The sequence below is a fragment of the Lactuca serriola genome, chromosome 6 (genome assembly GCF_051521515.1).
Source record: "Lactuca serriola cultivar US96UC23 chromosome 6, Lser_US96UC23_V15, whole genome shotgun sequence".
NCBI classification, from domain to species: Eukaryota; Viridiplantae; Streptophyta; class Magnoliopsida; order Asterales; family Asteraceae; genus Lactuca; species Lactuca serriola.
Genome location: NC_136413.1, coordinates 59,699,859 through 59,717,505, shown reverse-complemented (window position 1 = coordinate 59,717,505; position 17,647 = coordinate 59,699,859). Strand labels below are relative to the sequence as shown.

General features: G+C 35.4%; 2 protein-coding genes across 4 annotated transcripts; both read left to right on the top strand.

Annotated features, from left to right (window-relative positions):
* The first annotated feature begins 5,960 nt into the window (after positions 1–5,960).
* Positions 5,961–12,550, top strand: VPS41 (vacuolar protein sorting 41). The gene is made up of 19 exons (XM_079006515.1): positions 5,961–6,396; positions 7,061–7,330; positions 7,410–7,589; positions 8,448–8,708; positions 8,804–8,936; positions 9,000–9,090; positions 9,252–9,354; positions 9,519–9,622; positions 9,710–9,803; positions 9,876–10,031; positions 10,115–10,177; positions 10,258–10,323; positions 10,418–10,618; positions 11,087–11,164; positions 11,253–11,372; positions 11,454–11,534; positions 11,614–11,699; positions 11,783–11,864; positions 11,946–12,550. The coding sequence occupies exons 1-19, from the start codon at positions 6,139–6,141 to the stop codon at positions 12,354–12,356; spliced, it is 2,838 nt and encodes a 945-aa protein (XP_078862641.1). The 5' UTR covers positions 5,961–6,138; the 3' UTR covers positions 12,357–12,550.
* A 2,339-nt stretch (positions 12,551–14,889) lies between these two features.
* On the top strand, positions 14,890–16,659 carry LOC145059402 (ATPase complex subunit). Of its 3 annotated transcripts, none has more exons than XM_079007251.1 (7): positions 14,890–15,138; positions 15,322–15,362; positions 15,467–15,530; positions 15,613–15,801; positions 15,921–15,992; positions 16,120–16,298; positions 16,400–16,659. In XM_079007251.1, exons 1-7 carry the CDS (start codon positions 14,995–14,997, stop codon positions 16,515–16,517), a joined length of 807 nt encoding a protein of 268 aa, XP_078863377.1. In that variant the 5' UTR covers positions 14,890–14,994; the 3' UTR covers positions 16,518–16,659. The 3 variants fall into 3 exon arrangements, with proteins under 3 accessions (XP_078863377.1, XP_078863378.1, XP_078863379.1); XM_079007252.1 differs by having other exon boundaries at positions 14,998–15,138; positions 15,244–15,362; XM_079007253.1 differs by having other exon boundaries at positions 15,044–15,138; positions 15,462–15,530.
* The last annotated feature ends 988 nt before the right edge of the window (positions 16,660–17,647 follow it).

Sequence of the window (17,647 nt, the reverse complement as noted above, 5' to 3'; positions counted from 1 at the left end):
ATACATTGGACGAAAGCCACCGTTGTCGACGTGGCCACGAAATCCCGACATGCATACAATTCCGACCATTCGTGGTCGGGTGTGCTCGTTATTGGTTGTGGTGCGTACCACGAAACCAAACGTCCAATCAGGACACCTCTCTCGATTTGGAATGGAAATAGCCGTTCAACGGCTAATTTTTTAAACAATATTTTTTACCTATATACCAAATTTTTAACTCTCATTTCTTACATCATTCTTTTCTTATCTATACACAAAACACATACAACATTTTCACAACCATCAAAAATAGATCCTAACCAAAATAACACCCCCCCCCCCCCAAACTCATATAATGGGCCCTGCCCAATGCGTGTATCGGACCCTGCCCACACTCGCGTAACGAGACCGTCCAAACTCATATAACGGGCCCCACCCAAACTCGTATAACGGGCCCCGCCCACATACAAATCATATAAGCATAACAAGATACTAGCATATAGAATAACCATTAGGCCCCGCCCAGTAAGCATACGAGCACATACACATGCAAGAGTCACGTAGGCATCTAGCACCCTACATGACAAACTATGGGCCGACATTGGTGCCTTCGACCCGCTAAACACAGTAAAGAAACTCACCTCGCACTGCCGAATCTCACAGAAAGAATCTCTGGCTGTTGGCCCACTAAAATCCCCGCACTATTAATCACCAAAATAATCATCAATCAATAATCGGATCCGACCTACACTAATGGTTATTATGTATGCTATTACTTGTTATACTTGTATGTTTGTATGCTGGGTGGGGCCCATTGTGTGAGTTAGGGCAAGGCCTGTTGTCACACCCCAAAACCACGAACGGCGGAAACGTTCAGGGGTGGAGGACGTCATGTACAGTATCACAACAGTGTAATATAATAAACAAGCAACAACATCATCCATTGCATTACAAGTAGAGTTTTAATACATGTGTGTTCTTTCATTGTAGTAAGACACCAAAAATATACAACCAAAATAAAAGACGAGTCTTGTCTGCTCCGTCTTCTCAAAACCTGGCCATCGTACCTGTCTACTGTTGACCTGGGAACACAAGTTATTTTGAAGAGAGTATCAACTTTAAAGCTGGTGAATTCATAATTAATTAAGTGTCATTGTCTTGCTTATGAAAAATCTATCATGAAGGCCATGTAAACCTTTAAATGAAAATGTTGATGTAAGTATGAAAAACCCTAGAAAATCCCTTATTTTCTATAAGTATGAAGTGTAGTCTTCTACCAAGACCCGAATGTTTTGTTATGACTATGTAGTCTTCTACCAAGACCCGAATGTTCTATAAGTATGAAGTGTAGTCTTCTACCAAGACCCGAATGTTTTGTTATGACTATGTAGTCTTCTACCAGGACCCGAATGTTCTATAAGAATGAAGTGTAGTCTTCTACCAAGACCCGAATGTTTTGTAAGTAATATGATAGCTTTTCCTTTCTATTGACTAGTACTAGAGTACTTAGTCTAACTCCTCGTTTATGTGAAAGTATCACAAAATAAAGTAAACAGGAAAAATATAATCATGTAAGTGTTATTGTCTCGGGTTACCAGGACAAACACGACATCGCCGAAGCGAAAGATAGACCCTATGGACATCCGAAGAGTGTCCCCTCATCCTCTGTAGCGGCAGCAGGGTGGAGGGAGGGTTAGTCCCGACATCGATCTCCTAATATCGATCGTTAACCTAATGATCCTCCGAAGATTCACATCTCATCCACTGTTGCAACAGTTGGACAGAGGGATGGTTAGTCCCGTCACTGACTACTAAGTAAGTAACAACCTTAAACATCCGTAGACATTCATCGACCACTGGTGCTAATCAGTGGGGTTCAGAATGGTAAGTCTCGCCGAATTATCCCATTGAACTGGGATAGGAAAGATAATTTACACAGTAAATACTAATAAATCATCCTCGTAGTTCTAAGTACAAGTATCCAGGTAAGTAAATACATGATAATGCACCTAAGTAACAGTGTTTCTGTATGGTATTCATGTAACAGGTAAGTATATGTAAACATATTCATGTATCATGTAATCCTAAGTACATGTACTCATGTATCATGTAAGGTATTGGTATCGACTCATGAATGAACTGACTCTTGTGTGATTCCTTGTAGTAGTAATAATGTTTGATATCTTCAAATTATCCCTATGATAATTTACTGGAAAGTAATTGGTTGTTCAAGTAGATTTATGCACCCTCAATACACCAGGGTGTGGGAAACTGAACGAAGGATGGAAACTATAACATCAATACATATATAAGAACATATGCGTATAAGTGTAGTTTCGTTCAAGAAGGTAAAAATAATGGTTTTGCAAGATATCTAGGAGTTTTGAACAATAATTAAGAATGACTTTATGTCATTTTAATAAACATTTCAAAACTAATACTTTTGTTATCAAGGTATTTTAAGATAGAAAACCATTTCATGTAACACCTTTTGAAATATGTGAAAATCTACTGAGTGAAAACACAGTTATAAAATACATAAGATTGATTTAATAACATACTGTTTTCTACTTGTATCCCCCCATTAAAGTATTTAAAATCATTTAAAACATTGATTAAGGGGTATGAACTCACCTGTAGTTGGTGGTTCGGATGAACTAGACGGTGTAGGATTGCTAGGTGTCAAGCGAGGACTTGTACCCACACTACGATCCTAATGAACATATAATCACACATATATGCACTCAATTACTCTCAAATTACTAATTGATAAAGTTAAGACATCCTAGACATGATAAACACTTTATATAAGTGTTTTAAGCCCTAAGGATTGCATCTAAGCTATTGTGGGACAAGGCACTTGTGTTTAGGGTTCCAAAGGATCCCATATATGAGTTTACTCCTCATATACCAATACACATGGAGTTTACGGTTGTAAACTCTTGAGTTTACGGCCGTAAACTCCCAAACATGGGTGTATTGTGTGTTTTGAAGTTCCAAATGATTCCTAGAATTATTCCAACTTGGTGGTTCAATTCTTGAAAGGGTTTAAGGCCTAGAAACACTCCCTAGAGGAGTTTACGGCCCCAAGGCCATTTCCTTTGGATTTTACGGCCGTAAACTCCCTTGGAATGGTGTTTTTGTTGTTTTCAAGTCTCTTGCATATGAAGGATAGGTTCTAGACTTTTTATCTAAAGCATATGAAGGCATTAGGCACACTTTGGTGCCCCTTTAAGGAGTTTACGGCCTATGAACCATGTCATGGCCGTAAACTCAATTTGAAAGGTGATTCTTATGTGTTTAAGGCCCTTGATTTATTGGGAACAAGTCTAGGTAAAAGTCCAAGGCTTTAGGTGCCATAAAAGCACCATTTGATGCTTGAATTTGGAGTTTACAGCCTAAGAAACTCTTGGGCCGTGAACTCCCAAACTTGGGTGGTTCTTGGTTGATTTCATGTCCCTAACACACATATAAATGAGTCTAAGGCAGTAGCATAACACAAGGGTCAGTCTCGGCTTTGTTTCGGGAGTTTACCGCCCAAGAACACCTTGGGGAGTAAACTCCTAAATCTAGTGATTTAGCCTTCTAAATCATGTTATAACTACATATAAAGCTTTCTAACACTACTAGAAAGAGGTACTCACGATTTGGGATAAAAAACCCGAAGATCCGTGAGAGAGAAAATGACTTTTCTCTAGTAGGAAATGTGAATAATGAATGAATTTGGTTCATAATTCTATTTATAGTCCTGATATATTTTTGGCAGAAAATATTTTTATTCCTGAAATGATCTCTAATATAATAGAGTGTTGGAATAACATTGTTGCACAAAACCCTAGTGCACCCACTCTCCTGATATTTCCTGAAGTGTAAACCCTGAATTACTCAAACTTACGCGAAAAAGTCTGAAAATTAACTGTAACTGCTATAACTTCTATCGAAGTGATATAGTTTGTACAGAATGGAAATTTCGGGTTGTCACACCTGTTATACTCAGTGGGTAGGGCCCGCCATGCGAGTTAGGGCGAGGCACATTATACTTAGTGAGCGGTGTCCGTTATGCGAGTTAGGGTGATGCTTGTTATACTCAGTGGGCGGGGCCCGTTATGCTAGTTAAGGTGGGGCCTGTTATATGTTTGATATGTGTGGTATGTGGTATCTGGGGGAAACACACTAAACTTCATGCTTACAGTTTTCAGTTTATGTTTCAGGTACTTCTGGTGCGAAGCGGAAGAGCTTGGGGTGATTGCAATGCACACACTATTTTATTCCGCATTCATATGATTACTTTAATATTTTTATGATATAGTGATACACTTTGATCCATCTTGGTTGTATGACAATGTTTTGGGTTACTGTTTTATAAATTTTAAAATGATTTTTTTGGGTCTTATTTTTGAGACGTTACAATATGACTCCAACATGGCTCCTTTTTCTTATTCTACAGAACATATTGATCATAAAAGAGCCCTACCAAACCCTGTAGTTCCTCAAAATCCAAGAGCATCCATGGAATGGACAAAAACCACCCAATCATGATCTCAAACTTAAATTTAGAAGAAGAAGTGTCAAGGTTACCTCCAACAACTCAAAATTCTGAAGAGAATGTTGGATTCAAGCTTACTTATTGTTCCCTTGCACCAAGATAAACCTCTTTTTTCCCCAAGCTTCACCAAAATCCAAGGATTAAGCTCTAAATCAAGAAATCAAGCCTTTAATTATGCATAGAGGCCAAGGTTTCACATGGAAGGGTTGGAGGCTGAAGAGGATGCCCTAAACCTTGAGTTTAGGTGCTTAAACATGGAGAAAAGCCTAAAAATCATGGGCTTAGGTTGCATTAGCTACCACGTCGTGGCCTTCCTCTTGCCACGCCGTGACGACCATCCAGACACGTGTTCTTGAAATTGGTATGTCACGACGTGGTATTCCATTCTCCACGTCGTGACACAAGGTTCTTCCAAAAACTTTACTTTTGATCCATATGAGTCCTCAACAAATCTATTTTGGAAAATGGGTGTTACACATCATTTTTTTTTCTATAGCCCAACTTAAACGTTGATTTGACTATAATAATGACAAATTTAGCAAAAATGCAAAACATGAAAATTATAGGTAAATTTAGCTTCTTTCCGCAACAACTTCAATCATATAAATCGGAGCATTGAGTAGTCAGATTTGATTAAAACATTGAAGTGAATTAATTTTGTCCAACATCATTTTTGCTCATTCTCCAAGCTAGAATCTAATATACACATGTGATTTACTGATTTATATATTACTCTTATATTAAAAAATTATATGTCATAAGTAAAAGTATTATAAGCTAAAAAACCATTGAGTTGTAGGTGTAGCAATTATCAATTAAAATAATAAGTTAAAAACTATTGAATCGTTGTGATTGATTACTTAAAAGTTGAAAAGTCTTGCAAGTTTCAAATGAATATAGTGCAAGAATAAGATCTATCTATAACCATATTTATTTGGATGATCTCGATTATAAGACTGTATAAATATAGCTATAGAAATATATGGTTAGTTTGCGTTTGGTTTACGAGGATTCGATGAATACGACACTGAAAGCGTCTGGGGGATTTTTTTTTTTTTTTTTTGGGGGGGGGGGGGTAGCGTTTTGATATGCATGACAAAAACCTTTAACTTACAAAGTATAATCAATGTTGAAAAACAATAATATGGACAAATATAAGTTTTTACTTATCAACACGGAGAACTTGTTTATAAAAGAATAAGATAGATGGAAGTCACAAGTAGACAACATGAGTTTAACATGATAATGATGACCTAATTATATGATAAGAAACATATAAGAAAAGAAAATCCACGTTTATGGGTGAAAATTTTTAGACAAATTATTTATGGGTGAAAGTTTTTAGACAAATTATAATCCTTTTAGGGAAAGATAACTACTATTATTAAAGAAGTATATATTTGTGAATCCCCAACAAGAACAAGAATGTAGGGGAAAGGGCTCCCACGGTTTATTTCAAAGATTCTCTTCTTTCTGACACTCCAAACTCGCAACCCTCCAAACACAAACGATCCCAATCTGGTCCACAGACCTCAAACATAAACCGAACCCCGCACTACACTCAATCAATTACCCTCTCTCATCTCTTTCTTTCTCTCTCTACAGCTACGAACATGTCTCCGAAACCATCAGAGAACGGAACCGAAGGCGACGATGAAAGAGAAGAAGGCGAAGAAGATACAGAAGAGGACAAGGAGGAACAAGAGGAGGAGGAGGAAGATGAGCCGAGGCTTAAGTATCAGAGAATGGGAGGCAACGTGCCTTCTCTTTTATCGAGTGACGCCGCATCTTGTGTCGCGGTTGCGGAACGGATGATCGCTCTTGGTACTCATGGCGGTACCGTTCATATTCTCGATTTCCTTGGGAATCAGGTAAATTTTTGTGTTTTGTTTCACCCGATCACGTCAGTTCTTTGTGTTCTGTTACCTGTTTACTGTTGGAGGTCTTCTAGGTTTGAAATCAATTACACTGTATGTTCAATTAGGGAAATTCAATCGATTGGTAGTTTGATACGAGATCTGCAGCTCAGTTGCTGTTATGTTCAGTAGTGTTTTGGCATTTCTCTTTTTTCCATATGAACGTGGTAGTGGGAACGAACGACTAGTTTTAGATGCCTTTTGCTTCTTCTATCGAAAGCACCGTTTGCTTAAATCAGATCATTTCCTCATTGTGTGGATCAAATACAACATCTGTTCACAATTGAAAAGAGTCCTTGTTGACTTTTTTCATTTGGATGGAAGCTTTTCAGGTGATATGATTTTATCAATGAATTAGGGCATTAAGTCACATAAAGAATAAGGCAGAATTACCTAACATATAAGGATAATTTCATAAAAAAATTCTTTGCCCCTTGTTTTGTGGGATTGTGATTGCATTCATAGAGTTTTTTTGAGTTGCCAAAGCTGTGTGAGCTAATTGTTATTCACATTTGTATCATTTCCTCTGTATCCAATCTCCATAAACTATGTGATGGCTTTCTTTAGTAAGAGTAACAAGTTTGAAGTTTGAAAGAGTAGTATCTAATGTTCTTGTCAGGTTAAGGAATTTCGGGCTCATACTGCTGCTGTCAATGATCTTTGCTTTGACCTAGATGGTGAATTCATTGGAAGCTGTTCAGATGATGGGTCTGTTGTGATTATAAGTCTATTCACAGATGAGAAACAGAAATTTGAGTATCATCGCCCGATGAAAGCCATTGCAATTGACCCAGATTATGCAAGGAAAGCATCCAGGCGATTTGTTACTGGTGGTTTGGCTGGAAACTTATATTTCAATACAAAAAAATGGTTAGGATACCGTGATCAGGTATTTTTTCATGCCTTTTTGTATGGTATACTTTTCATATTTACAAAGAAAATAAAACAAAATACATCATTTTGTGTAGGTTTTACATTCTGGGGAAGGTCCTATCCATGCTGTGAAATGGAGAACAAGTTTAATTGCATGGGCTAATGATGCTGGAGTAAAAGTTTATGATGCTGCTAATGATCAACGTGTTACATTTATTGAAAGACCAAGAGGAAGCCCACGCCCTGAGCTTCTACTTCCCCACTTAGTTTGGCAGGTAACTGATAAAATATTGGTTGGTGATAGTGTTGTTCCAGTAGATTTAAATGGCTAGATGCTGAATTAAGAATGTAGATGAACAAAAAGACCCAATTCATACAGTGAAATTAGTATCCAAGATGTTGGCCCACATATATTGATACATGAGAGGATTACAGAGAGTATTTTGTCACAATAGTTGTGCTTGCAATTTGCTAAAAACATAATGAAACATGTGTCTTGATAGTTCCACGAATCTCTTTGGGCCTTTTTCCCATTAAGTCCTGACTGTCCTGTGTGGGTAAAGTGGCTGAATGGGTGATGCATTTCTGAATAAACTGTCTGAATGAGACTAGATGACCATTTAACCCTCGTATTCCAAAAAACAATATCACAATATTCACCAAATATAACAATATTCATCAAATATAACAATGTTCATTGTTTTTCACATGAGTAGTTGGGAGGAAAAAAGAAGGGCAAATAGGTAAAGGGTTGGTGTCGTAATACATAAAGCCAGGTTTTTTTTTTTGCTTAACCCATTAAGTCATATGGTCTAGAGTAGACTAAGTAAAAAAGAAACAGTCATGTATATCTTAAGTGCTTAACCCATTAAGCCCATTTAGTAAAAAGAAACAACCCCTAAGTGTAGAGTCCAAATCTCTGATCTTTGAACTTCAGAAGCACTTCAGAAGATTTACTTTTTTGAACATTCTATAACTCTTATAGCCTAGCCTTCTGAACACTACTTCAGAAGGTGATTCTAGTTCTACACATGACTTAGCAAATTTCACATCTAACACTATCACATTTAGATCTAAGAGGTGGAATATTTGCATTTTGCAACATTTAAACCCTGTTTTATGATATTATACAGGATGATGCCCTTCTTGTTATTGGCTGGGGGACAGCTATAAAGATTGCATCAATAAAAACTAATCAGGCAAGAGGTGTGAATGGGTCATATAGACAAATCACAACTTCCAACATGAACCAAGTTGATATTGTGGCATCTTTTCAAACAAGTTATTTCATATCGGGAGTTGCCCCATTTGGTGACTCATTGGTTGTTCTTGCTTATATACCCGGTGAAGAAGATGGAGAAAAGGAATTTAGCAGCAGTGTTCCTTCACGACAAGTATTTCTTTCACCTTTTTCTCATTCTGCAATGATTTCAAGATTGATTCTTTATATTTTTAACCCATAATCGCAACATTCTTACAATCAAAACAGGGGAATGCACAAAGACCAGAAGTGCATGTAGTGACATGGAACAATGATGAGCTGGCGACAGATGCATTACCTGTACTTGGGTTTGAGCATTACAAGGCGAAAGATTATTCTCTTGCTCATGTTCCTTTTACAGGTACATGTTCATTTCTACTTATTTTTTATATATATCATAAGATATTTATAAATTTGGATGTAGGTAGCAGCTATGCAGGGGGACAATGGGCAGCTGGTGATGAACCTTTATACTATGTTGTATCCCCAAAAGATGTAGTTATTGCCAAACCTAGGTATCTCCAACACTTTTTCAATTTTGTGGAAACAAATTGATTAACAATCATCTTGATTGATAGTGGAAACAAATTCACATAATCAATCTCATATATGAAGACTGAAGTACACATACAATAATTTTTCAATTACAAATGAATGACATGCATGTGAATGACAGAGATGCAGAAGATCATATTAATTGGCTTCTTCAACATGGATGGCATGAGAAAGCTTTAGAAGCAGTTGAAGCTGGGCAGGGGCGTAGTGAGCTTCTTGATGAGGTATTTTGTTTTACTTTCTTTTTAATCTTTTAAGAGTAAAAGAAATAGCAACATATCTTTACTGATAATAGCATTATCTAACAAATAAAGTAAATATGTTACTATTATGGATAAAAAATGAAGTACACAAATTATAGATTGTAACTTGTAAACTATTTTATTAGGTGGGGTCGAGGTATCTTGATCATTTAATTGTAGAAAGGAAATATGCAGAAGCAGCTTCTTTATGTCCCAAAGTGTTGCGAGGTTCTGCAGCTGCATGGGAGAGGTAGGAAATGTTTCTTCTAGAATATTCTAGAAACTGAAGTCTAAAAAAGGAAAAAGAAAAATTAAAATGTTTTCCAACTTTTCACAGATGGGTTTTCCATTTTGCTCATCTACGCCAACTCCCTGTGTTAGTCCCATACATCCCAACAGAGAATCCAGTCCTTCGTGATACTGCTTATGAGGTAAGCTTTATATTAAATAATAATTATTGATTACTTTGATGGTTTATTTTTTATAAATAAAAAAAATTGCAGGTTGCTCTTGTAGCTCTAGCAACTATTCCATCTTCCCATAAAGATCTTCTGTCTGCTGTGAAAACATGGCCACCTGCAATATACTCAGCAGTTCCTATAATTGCAGCTATAGAGCCCCAACTTAACACCTCATCCATGACTAATGAACTCAAAGAGGTGAACTGTGAACACCAGTAATTTTTCGCCACGTGTCATTATTTGAGCTATATTAAACATACTTAATCTTCCACTTTGTTTAGGCACTGGCGGTTTTGTATGAAATTGATGGGCAGTATGAGAAAGCTTTTACACTTTATGCTGATGTAAGCACTCACTTATCCATTCTTTCTTTAATTTGGCTTTTAATTTGCTTTCTTAATTTATCAAATTCTGTTTTTTTCAGCTTATGAAGCCAGATCTGTTTGAGTTTATCGAGAAGCATAACTTGCACGATGCCATTCCTGAGAAGGTGTGTTGTGTCATGGCTAATTACAAAATTGCCCTTGTTCTGTGTTCTTTTGTTTGGTAGTCTCATTTGTGAATCCGCCATGTGTTATTTACAGGTGGCCCACCTAATGTCGATTGATCATAAACGTACAGTTTCAATGTTAATCCAGCACAGGGACTTAATTACCCCTGCTGAAGTTGTTTCCCAACTTCTTGCTGCAAAAAAACAAGTGGATTCCAGATACTTTCTTCATGAGTATTTACATGCGCTATTTGAAGCCAACCCTCATGCTGGTAGAGACTTTCATGACATGCAGGTATAAAGGGCAATATAGTCATTTCACACTTGTTGTCCCAAAAAAGTATTCTTTTGTGATTTTGGTCCTTATTGAGGTTCTTGTAAAAATTTTGGTTGCTGTTTTAAGTAAAATGACTATTTTTGGTCCCAGAGTATAACTGTTTTTTGCAATTTTGGTCCCGAAAGTGTAGTCATTTTACTTGGATCAGGGACCAAAAATGTTACAAAAACCTCAAATAAGGACCAAAATTGAAAAAATCTGCTATACCCTGGGACCAAAAATGTAATTTACCTTAATAAATGACAAATGTTTATAATAAATGGGATAAAGGGAGATATAGTCATTTAATTGGAACAAGGTATGTAAATTCAAATTAAGGACCAAGATTGCAAACTAATTCCTTTTGGGACCAAAACTGCAAAATTGTGCTAAACTGAGGGACCAAATTTGTAAGTTACTCATTGTCAAATGCATCCTGAAAAACAGGTTGAGCTCTATGCGGAATATGATATAAAAATGCTGCTTCCTTTCCTTCGGAGTAGTCAACATTACATGCTTGAAAAGGTTTGTGAAATTATCGATTCTGAATTTATAAATTTTCAGGGTTTTTATTTATTTATTTATTGATGCTGACATCATCTTCTCGAATTAGGCATATGAAGTTTGTCTTAAGAAAAATCTACTAAGCGAGCAAGTTTTCATCCTTGGAAGAATGGGAAATGCAAAACAAGCCCTTGCTGTTATTATCGACAAACAAGGGGACATAAAAGAGGTAAAAAAAAAAGAAAAAAGAAAAAGAAGTTTCTATCTTTATGGGTTTAAATGGCTTTCTTTCTAACATAATTTTTTACAGGCTGTAGAATTTGTCAGTATGCAGCATGATGATGACCTATGGGAAGAACTTATTAGACAATGTCTTGATAAACCTGAAATGGTAGTAATTTGTTTTTTTTTAACCATAGTTAAATAATCTTTTTGAAGAAATGTTTTTATTATGTTTTTTTGGTTGGCAGGTTGGTGTTTTGTTAGAGCATACTGTTGGTAATCTTGATCCTCTTTATATTGTGAATATTGTACCCAATGGCTTGGAGATCCCTCGGTTAGTATTAAACTATAACCATTGCTTCGTGTTTTTGGTAGCTCAATCTCTTGTTTCTTAATATTTATTTATTTCAATTTCAGGCTGAGGGACCGTTTAGTCAAAATCATCACAGATTACAGAACTGAAACATCTCTAAGACATGGTTGTAACGATATACTCAAGGTATTATTTTATACTACAATTTCCTAACTTATTCCATAATATAATCTATCTCATTCTCATTAACATGATTATAATTCACAGGCGGATATAGTCAACCTTTTAGTCAAATATTACAAAGAAGCAAGACGTGCAATATACCTAACCGATGCAGAAAGCGGGACCCGGTCAAACACGAACCCTCAGGACAGCAATCCAATGGATCGACCCCCCGTCCTAAAAACCATGGAGACAAAGTCAAAAACACGAGCAGACGGAAGGTGTTGCATATGTTTTGAGCCTTTACCCATTCAGACATCAGTCATTGTATTCTTTTGTTGTCATGCCTACCACTTAAACTGTCTCATTGACTCCACCAATTCTATTACCACCAACAAACAATCTAGTGACTCGTATGAAAATGGTGATTATATTGACGATGAAAATGACCAAGATATCCCTTCGGCTGGGTCCCGGATGCGATGCGTTTTGTGTACCACGGCTGCTGCTGGTTGATAATCTGTTTTATTTATTTATTTATAAAGAAAGTTTGTGTTTGTATATTATTTATTATTATATGTATTGGTGTTATTGGAAATGAGGGTTTTTTGTAGTTGAAGTTGAGTGAGAAGATGGTGAGGTGTTTGTGGGTGTAATACTTGAGTTCCCAACATTAGAAAGGAATTTTATACAAGTAAAATTCATGTCAACAGTGTAACTCATCTTTTGATTTTTTTTGAATAACAGGTTAAATGTGTATTTGCAACTAAACAAGTAACTTGATGTTCATATTCAAGAAATAATTGTGATTTTTGTGTAGATTCCAAGTTTTTATGAGTGATAAGAGTCAATTTTTTATCATGTTCACTTGAAGTTGATGAAATTCAAGGTCAAAATATCAGGGTGAGTTCTTATCCAACTCATTGAGAAAAACGATAAGAGTTAAAAAGATGCATTATGGATTCTTATGTTATTGATTGGAACAATTAGGTGACCATTAAATATTAAATTAAAACTGATTTGGTTGGAGGGCTGCTCTTAATAATATCACAACATGTATAGCACTCTCAAAACGTGGAGTGGACATAAACTCTACACTTTGTCTACTACGTGGATCTACAGATCACCTTTTGTATCTTGCAAATTTGCCAAAACTATTTGGGATCACATTGGCTCTTGGTGCTTGTTGAATCCCATTACCTCAACATCAGTCAAACAAAGAAGTCCTATCTATCACTCTTGGACATGAATAGAAGATCACATTTATACAACATATACAAGGGTACTATTATTGATATCCCATTTTTCATAACTCAACCCTTCAAATTATTACTTTTTAAATAGATAACAAAAAAATGTTATTGTTTTCTGTACTATTATTTATATCCCATTTTTCTCTCAATCATTATTTACAAAAAGGAGAAAAATATGAAAAAAGAGGGTAGAAAGGAAAATTTTGGGGGTGCATATAGAGATATTGCTTTGCATACCCCATTGAATTATCATAAATAAAACCCTTTGATTTGACATTTTTTTGTCGTTTTTTTTTTGTGTGTGTGTGTGTGTGTTTTGACACTTGCGATTTTCTTGAGATGCTTTCTATATTTTAAAACGAAAAATTTGGTTTGGAAATTTGGATGTTACAAGATTGATGTTTGGTCTTTGATTAGTGGTAGGTGATTGGTACTAACTCTTATGGTTGTTGAGGCTGTTATTGAATTTTTTCTTACTAGACTTATGTGAGTTTTTTCACTATACTATGTAAGAGTAAGACATTAGATGTCTTTGCTTGATAGACTGTCTTTGTAACTTTTGTATGAAATACTATAGTTGGACTGTAACATGCAAGACTACAATTAGACTATACCATGCAAGACTAAAATTGGACTATAGTTGTGGACTATAGCGGACAAGGCTATTGTTGGACTATATCATGAAAGACTATAATTAGACTATAGCAGAAAAGACTATAGTTGGACTATAGCATGAAAGACTATAGTTGGGCTTATAGCAGACATGATTATGGTTAAAATATAATATTTTTTTAGGTATGTGGTATCTTCGGGCACTCACCAAGCTGTGTGTTTACTCGTTGAATTTCAGTGTTCTCAGGTTGTTCTGGTAGTAGGAGAAGGGTGCGACATGGTTGTATCACATCCATGAATATGTTTTTAGATATTTCCACTTATATGATTTCACTATTTTTATTATTACTATGATTTTGAAAATATTGTGGCATGTTTTGGAACAAATGTTGGTTTTGATATGCTTTGAGAAATGGATTTATAATTGTTTTTTTATTTAAAAATTAAAAGTTTGGGTTGAAATTTGGAATGTTTCAAAATTAATGATAATTTGATTATTAGTGTTCATTTTAACAAATGTCAAAAAAGCAGGTCATTTATCCATATTATGTCAGTATTCAACTGTTTCAAAATTTAATCTAGAGACAGATTCTGGTTACGAATAAAAAAAAATCGACACTGAGAAATGAAAATTCAAGGAACCGAGAACCAAACTGATTTAAATATCCGATTCCTATATAGTTCCGATTTAGGTTCGGTTCAGTTCTATATTTAACTTCCTTTGTATTGAGATGAGTTCGGTCGTAAAACATGACTGAACCAACTCAAAACCGAAAAATAAAAATTCAAGGAACTGAGAACCGAACCGATTTACATATTCGTTTTCCATATGTTTTCGGTTCCGATTTAGTTCGGTTGTATATTTAATTTTCTTTGTATCAAGATGTGATCGGTTCTATAACCAGACCTAACCAACCCGAAATTGAAAATGGAAATTTAACCGAAACTTTTTATACGATTCCGATTCTGGTTCGTTTCGATTTTATATTTTGTTTCCTTTGTATTCGAATGAGATTGGTTTGGAACCAGACCGACCCGGAATCAAGAAAACCAAAAACCGAAAAATAAAACTCAAACAACCGCAAACCAAATCCATTTGCATATCCGGTTCTAGTTCGGTCCAATTCGATTATATTAGGTAGTTTGCTTATCCTACTTCAAAGCGAACCCGACCCGACCCTTCAGCTAGAAATCCGCAAGACTCAAAACCCTCCGCCGATTACTCGTATTATACATTCTCCCCAACACACTGATTCATACACCTCACCGGTGACGGAGCTGTAGGGAAGATGTTGAAGTTGAAGCAGTTGACTTCTTCGAGATCGGCGGTTGCTCTCAGTTCACGGCTGTTGTTCACACAAGAAGATAAAATGTTTTTACCAGCAAACATCCCCACGCGTTTCACCTCCAATCGGTTCCTCGATTTCTATCAGGTAAGTAAATTAATTTGAATTTAGTTTTCGCTGAAACCAGATCCTAGACATTATGAAGTCGTGTAATCGTGCTACATGAGCTTGATTTTTGGTATTGTTGAGCAGCAATTGCTGTGCATTCGATTTCTTATACTGTTAGGGTTACCATGTTGTAATCCATAACGAAGCCTAATTTGAATGCAGCTTGGAAATAAGGACGCGATCGAGAAAGAGCGTGCTCGGCTGTAAGTATGACGATTTGTTGTTGCATAACTGTAGTTGATTCTTCAGTGGATTATCGTGTAAGCTGTGGTTGAATTTTTGTTGAAATTTGTGCGATTTAGGGCAGTAAAGATGAAATGAATAGGGGATATTTTGCTGATATGGCTGAACTCAAACAACATGGTGGTAAGGTAAGACAAGTTGTAATAGATTATTGAAGCAGAAAGATGAGTTGTTTACTTGAATAAACGTGATTTTGATCATGATTTGCAGATTGCCATGGCAAATAAGATTATTATTCCAGCAATGGAAGCTTTGAAGTTTCCTCAGCTAGAAGTAAATTACTCAAATGGAAAACGTTTCAAACTACCCATCACTAATTTTGGAACTATCAATGAATCAATGAAGACTGATACCCCAAAAGCAACATTGATGTGTCTTTCATTCCGTGCAACTTCACAGGTTCTAATGCCATTGCCTTCCTCATTCATTTAGTAAAAGGAACCACAATGAGAAATAATATCATGATGTTTTTTCCATTTGGGTAGCTGAATAAGAACTGAAACACCATCTTTTTACAGGCAATGACTGATTCTTGGAGTTTTCCTTTTGTTGAAGCTTTTAGGGACTCAGAGAAAGTTCAATTATATGAGGTATTATATTAGATTATAATAGTAGTATATGTCCTTTCATATGAATGGTGTTGCATGTCTTCTAAATTCCATTTTTTGGGACTTAATTAACACCTTCCATATCTTAGCTTCTTATATTTGTTTTCAGATCTCCTTCATTGAATCATGGTTTTTATCTCTCGCCCCTATAAAGACACTATTACTACGCATGTTAAAAAAGCCAAAACGCCATGAAAGTGATGGTTTATTGAAGAGAGAAATAGCATATGCTTTTGGTGACCATTATTACTTCAGAAAAGAGCTCAAAATACTCAACCTTCTAACTGGGTATCAATCTTTTCTTCATTTTCATGTATCTTATAACTTAGGTTTATAAAAAAATATCACATGTCATTAAATAAAATCTTGTTTTTATTAATGGTCAACAGTTATATATTCTTGGTGGACAAATTTGGTAGAATACGTTGGCAAGGTTTTGGATTGGCAACAGAAGACGAGTTGTCTTCACTTCTATCATGCACTTCACTTTTGCTGAAAGAAGAATGATGCTAAATGCCAGGTCAGCAATGTTACAAAAAGTTTTGTTTTTTTTTGAGGATTTATTTATCATCATTCATGAGATTTGAGAAGTGTGGATTAAACTGTTTGATACAAGGCCTTGATAATAAGAGTCATATTGCATCTCAAATTAAGTCTTGTACTTTTGATCATAATTTTCTTTATCACTTGTGTTACATTATGTTTCTGTTTTCTCTTTAAATAACAAATTTAAGCAAAAAAATAAATAAATTATTGATGATATGCGAGGGTGGTTGTTTTGTAGAATATTTGTTTGAAATGAATGAAATTGATCGAGTGTGTTTGGTTGATCTATGAAATCAAAATGTAAACAATTGTAATCTTTTAAATTGTCTGTAATTTCATTTCTTTGTTATTATGGTTAATAGATAAATATTGGGTAAATAATCGGGAGTAATAACTTGCTTTACTCTTTTTACCGATATGGTTAATGTATTTATTTTTTTAACCCATAATTACAATGTACTTGCATTTTTTACCCATAATAGTTGAATACTTATTTTTTTTACTGATAATAGCAATATGTAGTTCCATAATATCAACATAGTTACATCACTTTTACAAAAATAGTGACATGCTTAATTTGTTTGTCCATTATAGTTACAATTTTAAGGGATGATAGGAATGTATAACAAAGTACATTTACCTATATTGGTAGTGAAATGTAAGTGTGTTGTTATTATCTTGGTTTTAAAAAGCGAGATGCGCTCCGATGCGATAAGGGTCCCGAAGTGCGATGCGTGATGCGCAATGCGAATGCACGTGCATCACGTAGATGAGGTGCACAAGTAGTCATTAGTGAAACATAATGTGTTATGCATGATTACCAATATACTAAAACACCATAAATATATATAAATAGTAGTGCATAGTAGCAAATATTGATAACTAAATAACTAATAGTCTATTAGTAATGCAAAATGAAACTAACAGACCCTAAAAGTAGTGCATACTGCATAATAGCAAATATTAATAACTAAATAACTAATAGTCTAATTGTGCAAAATGAAACTACTAGACCCTAATATCATTTCCATCACTCATCATCATCATCATAATCATCAACCTCAAGCACCATATCTTCATCCTCATCACCA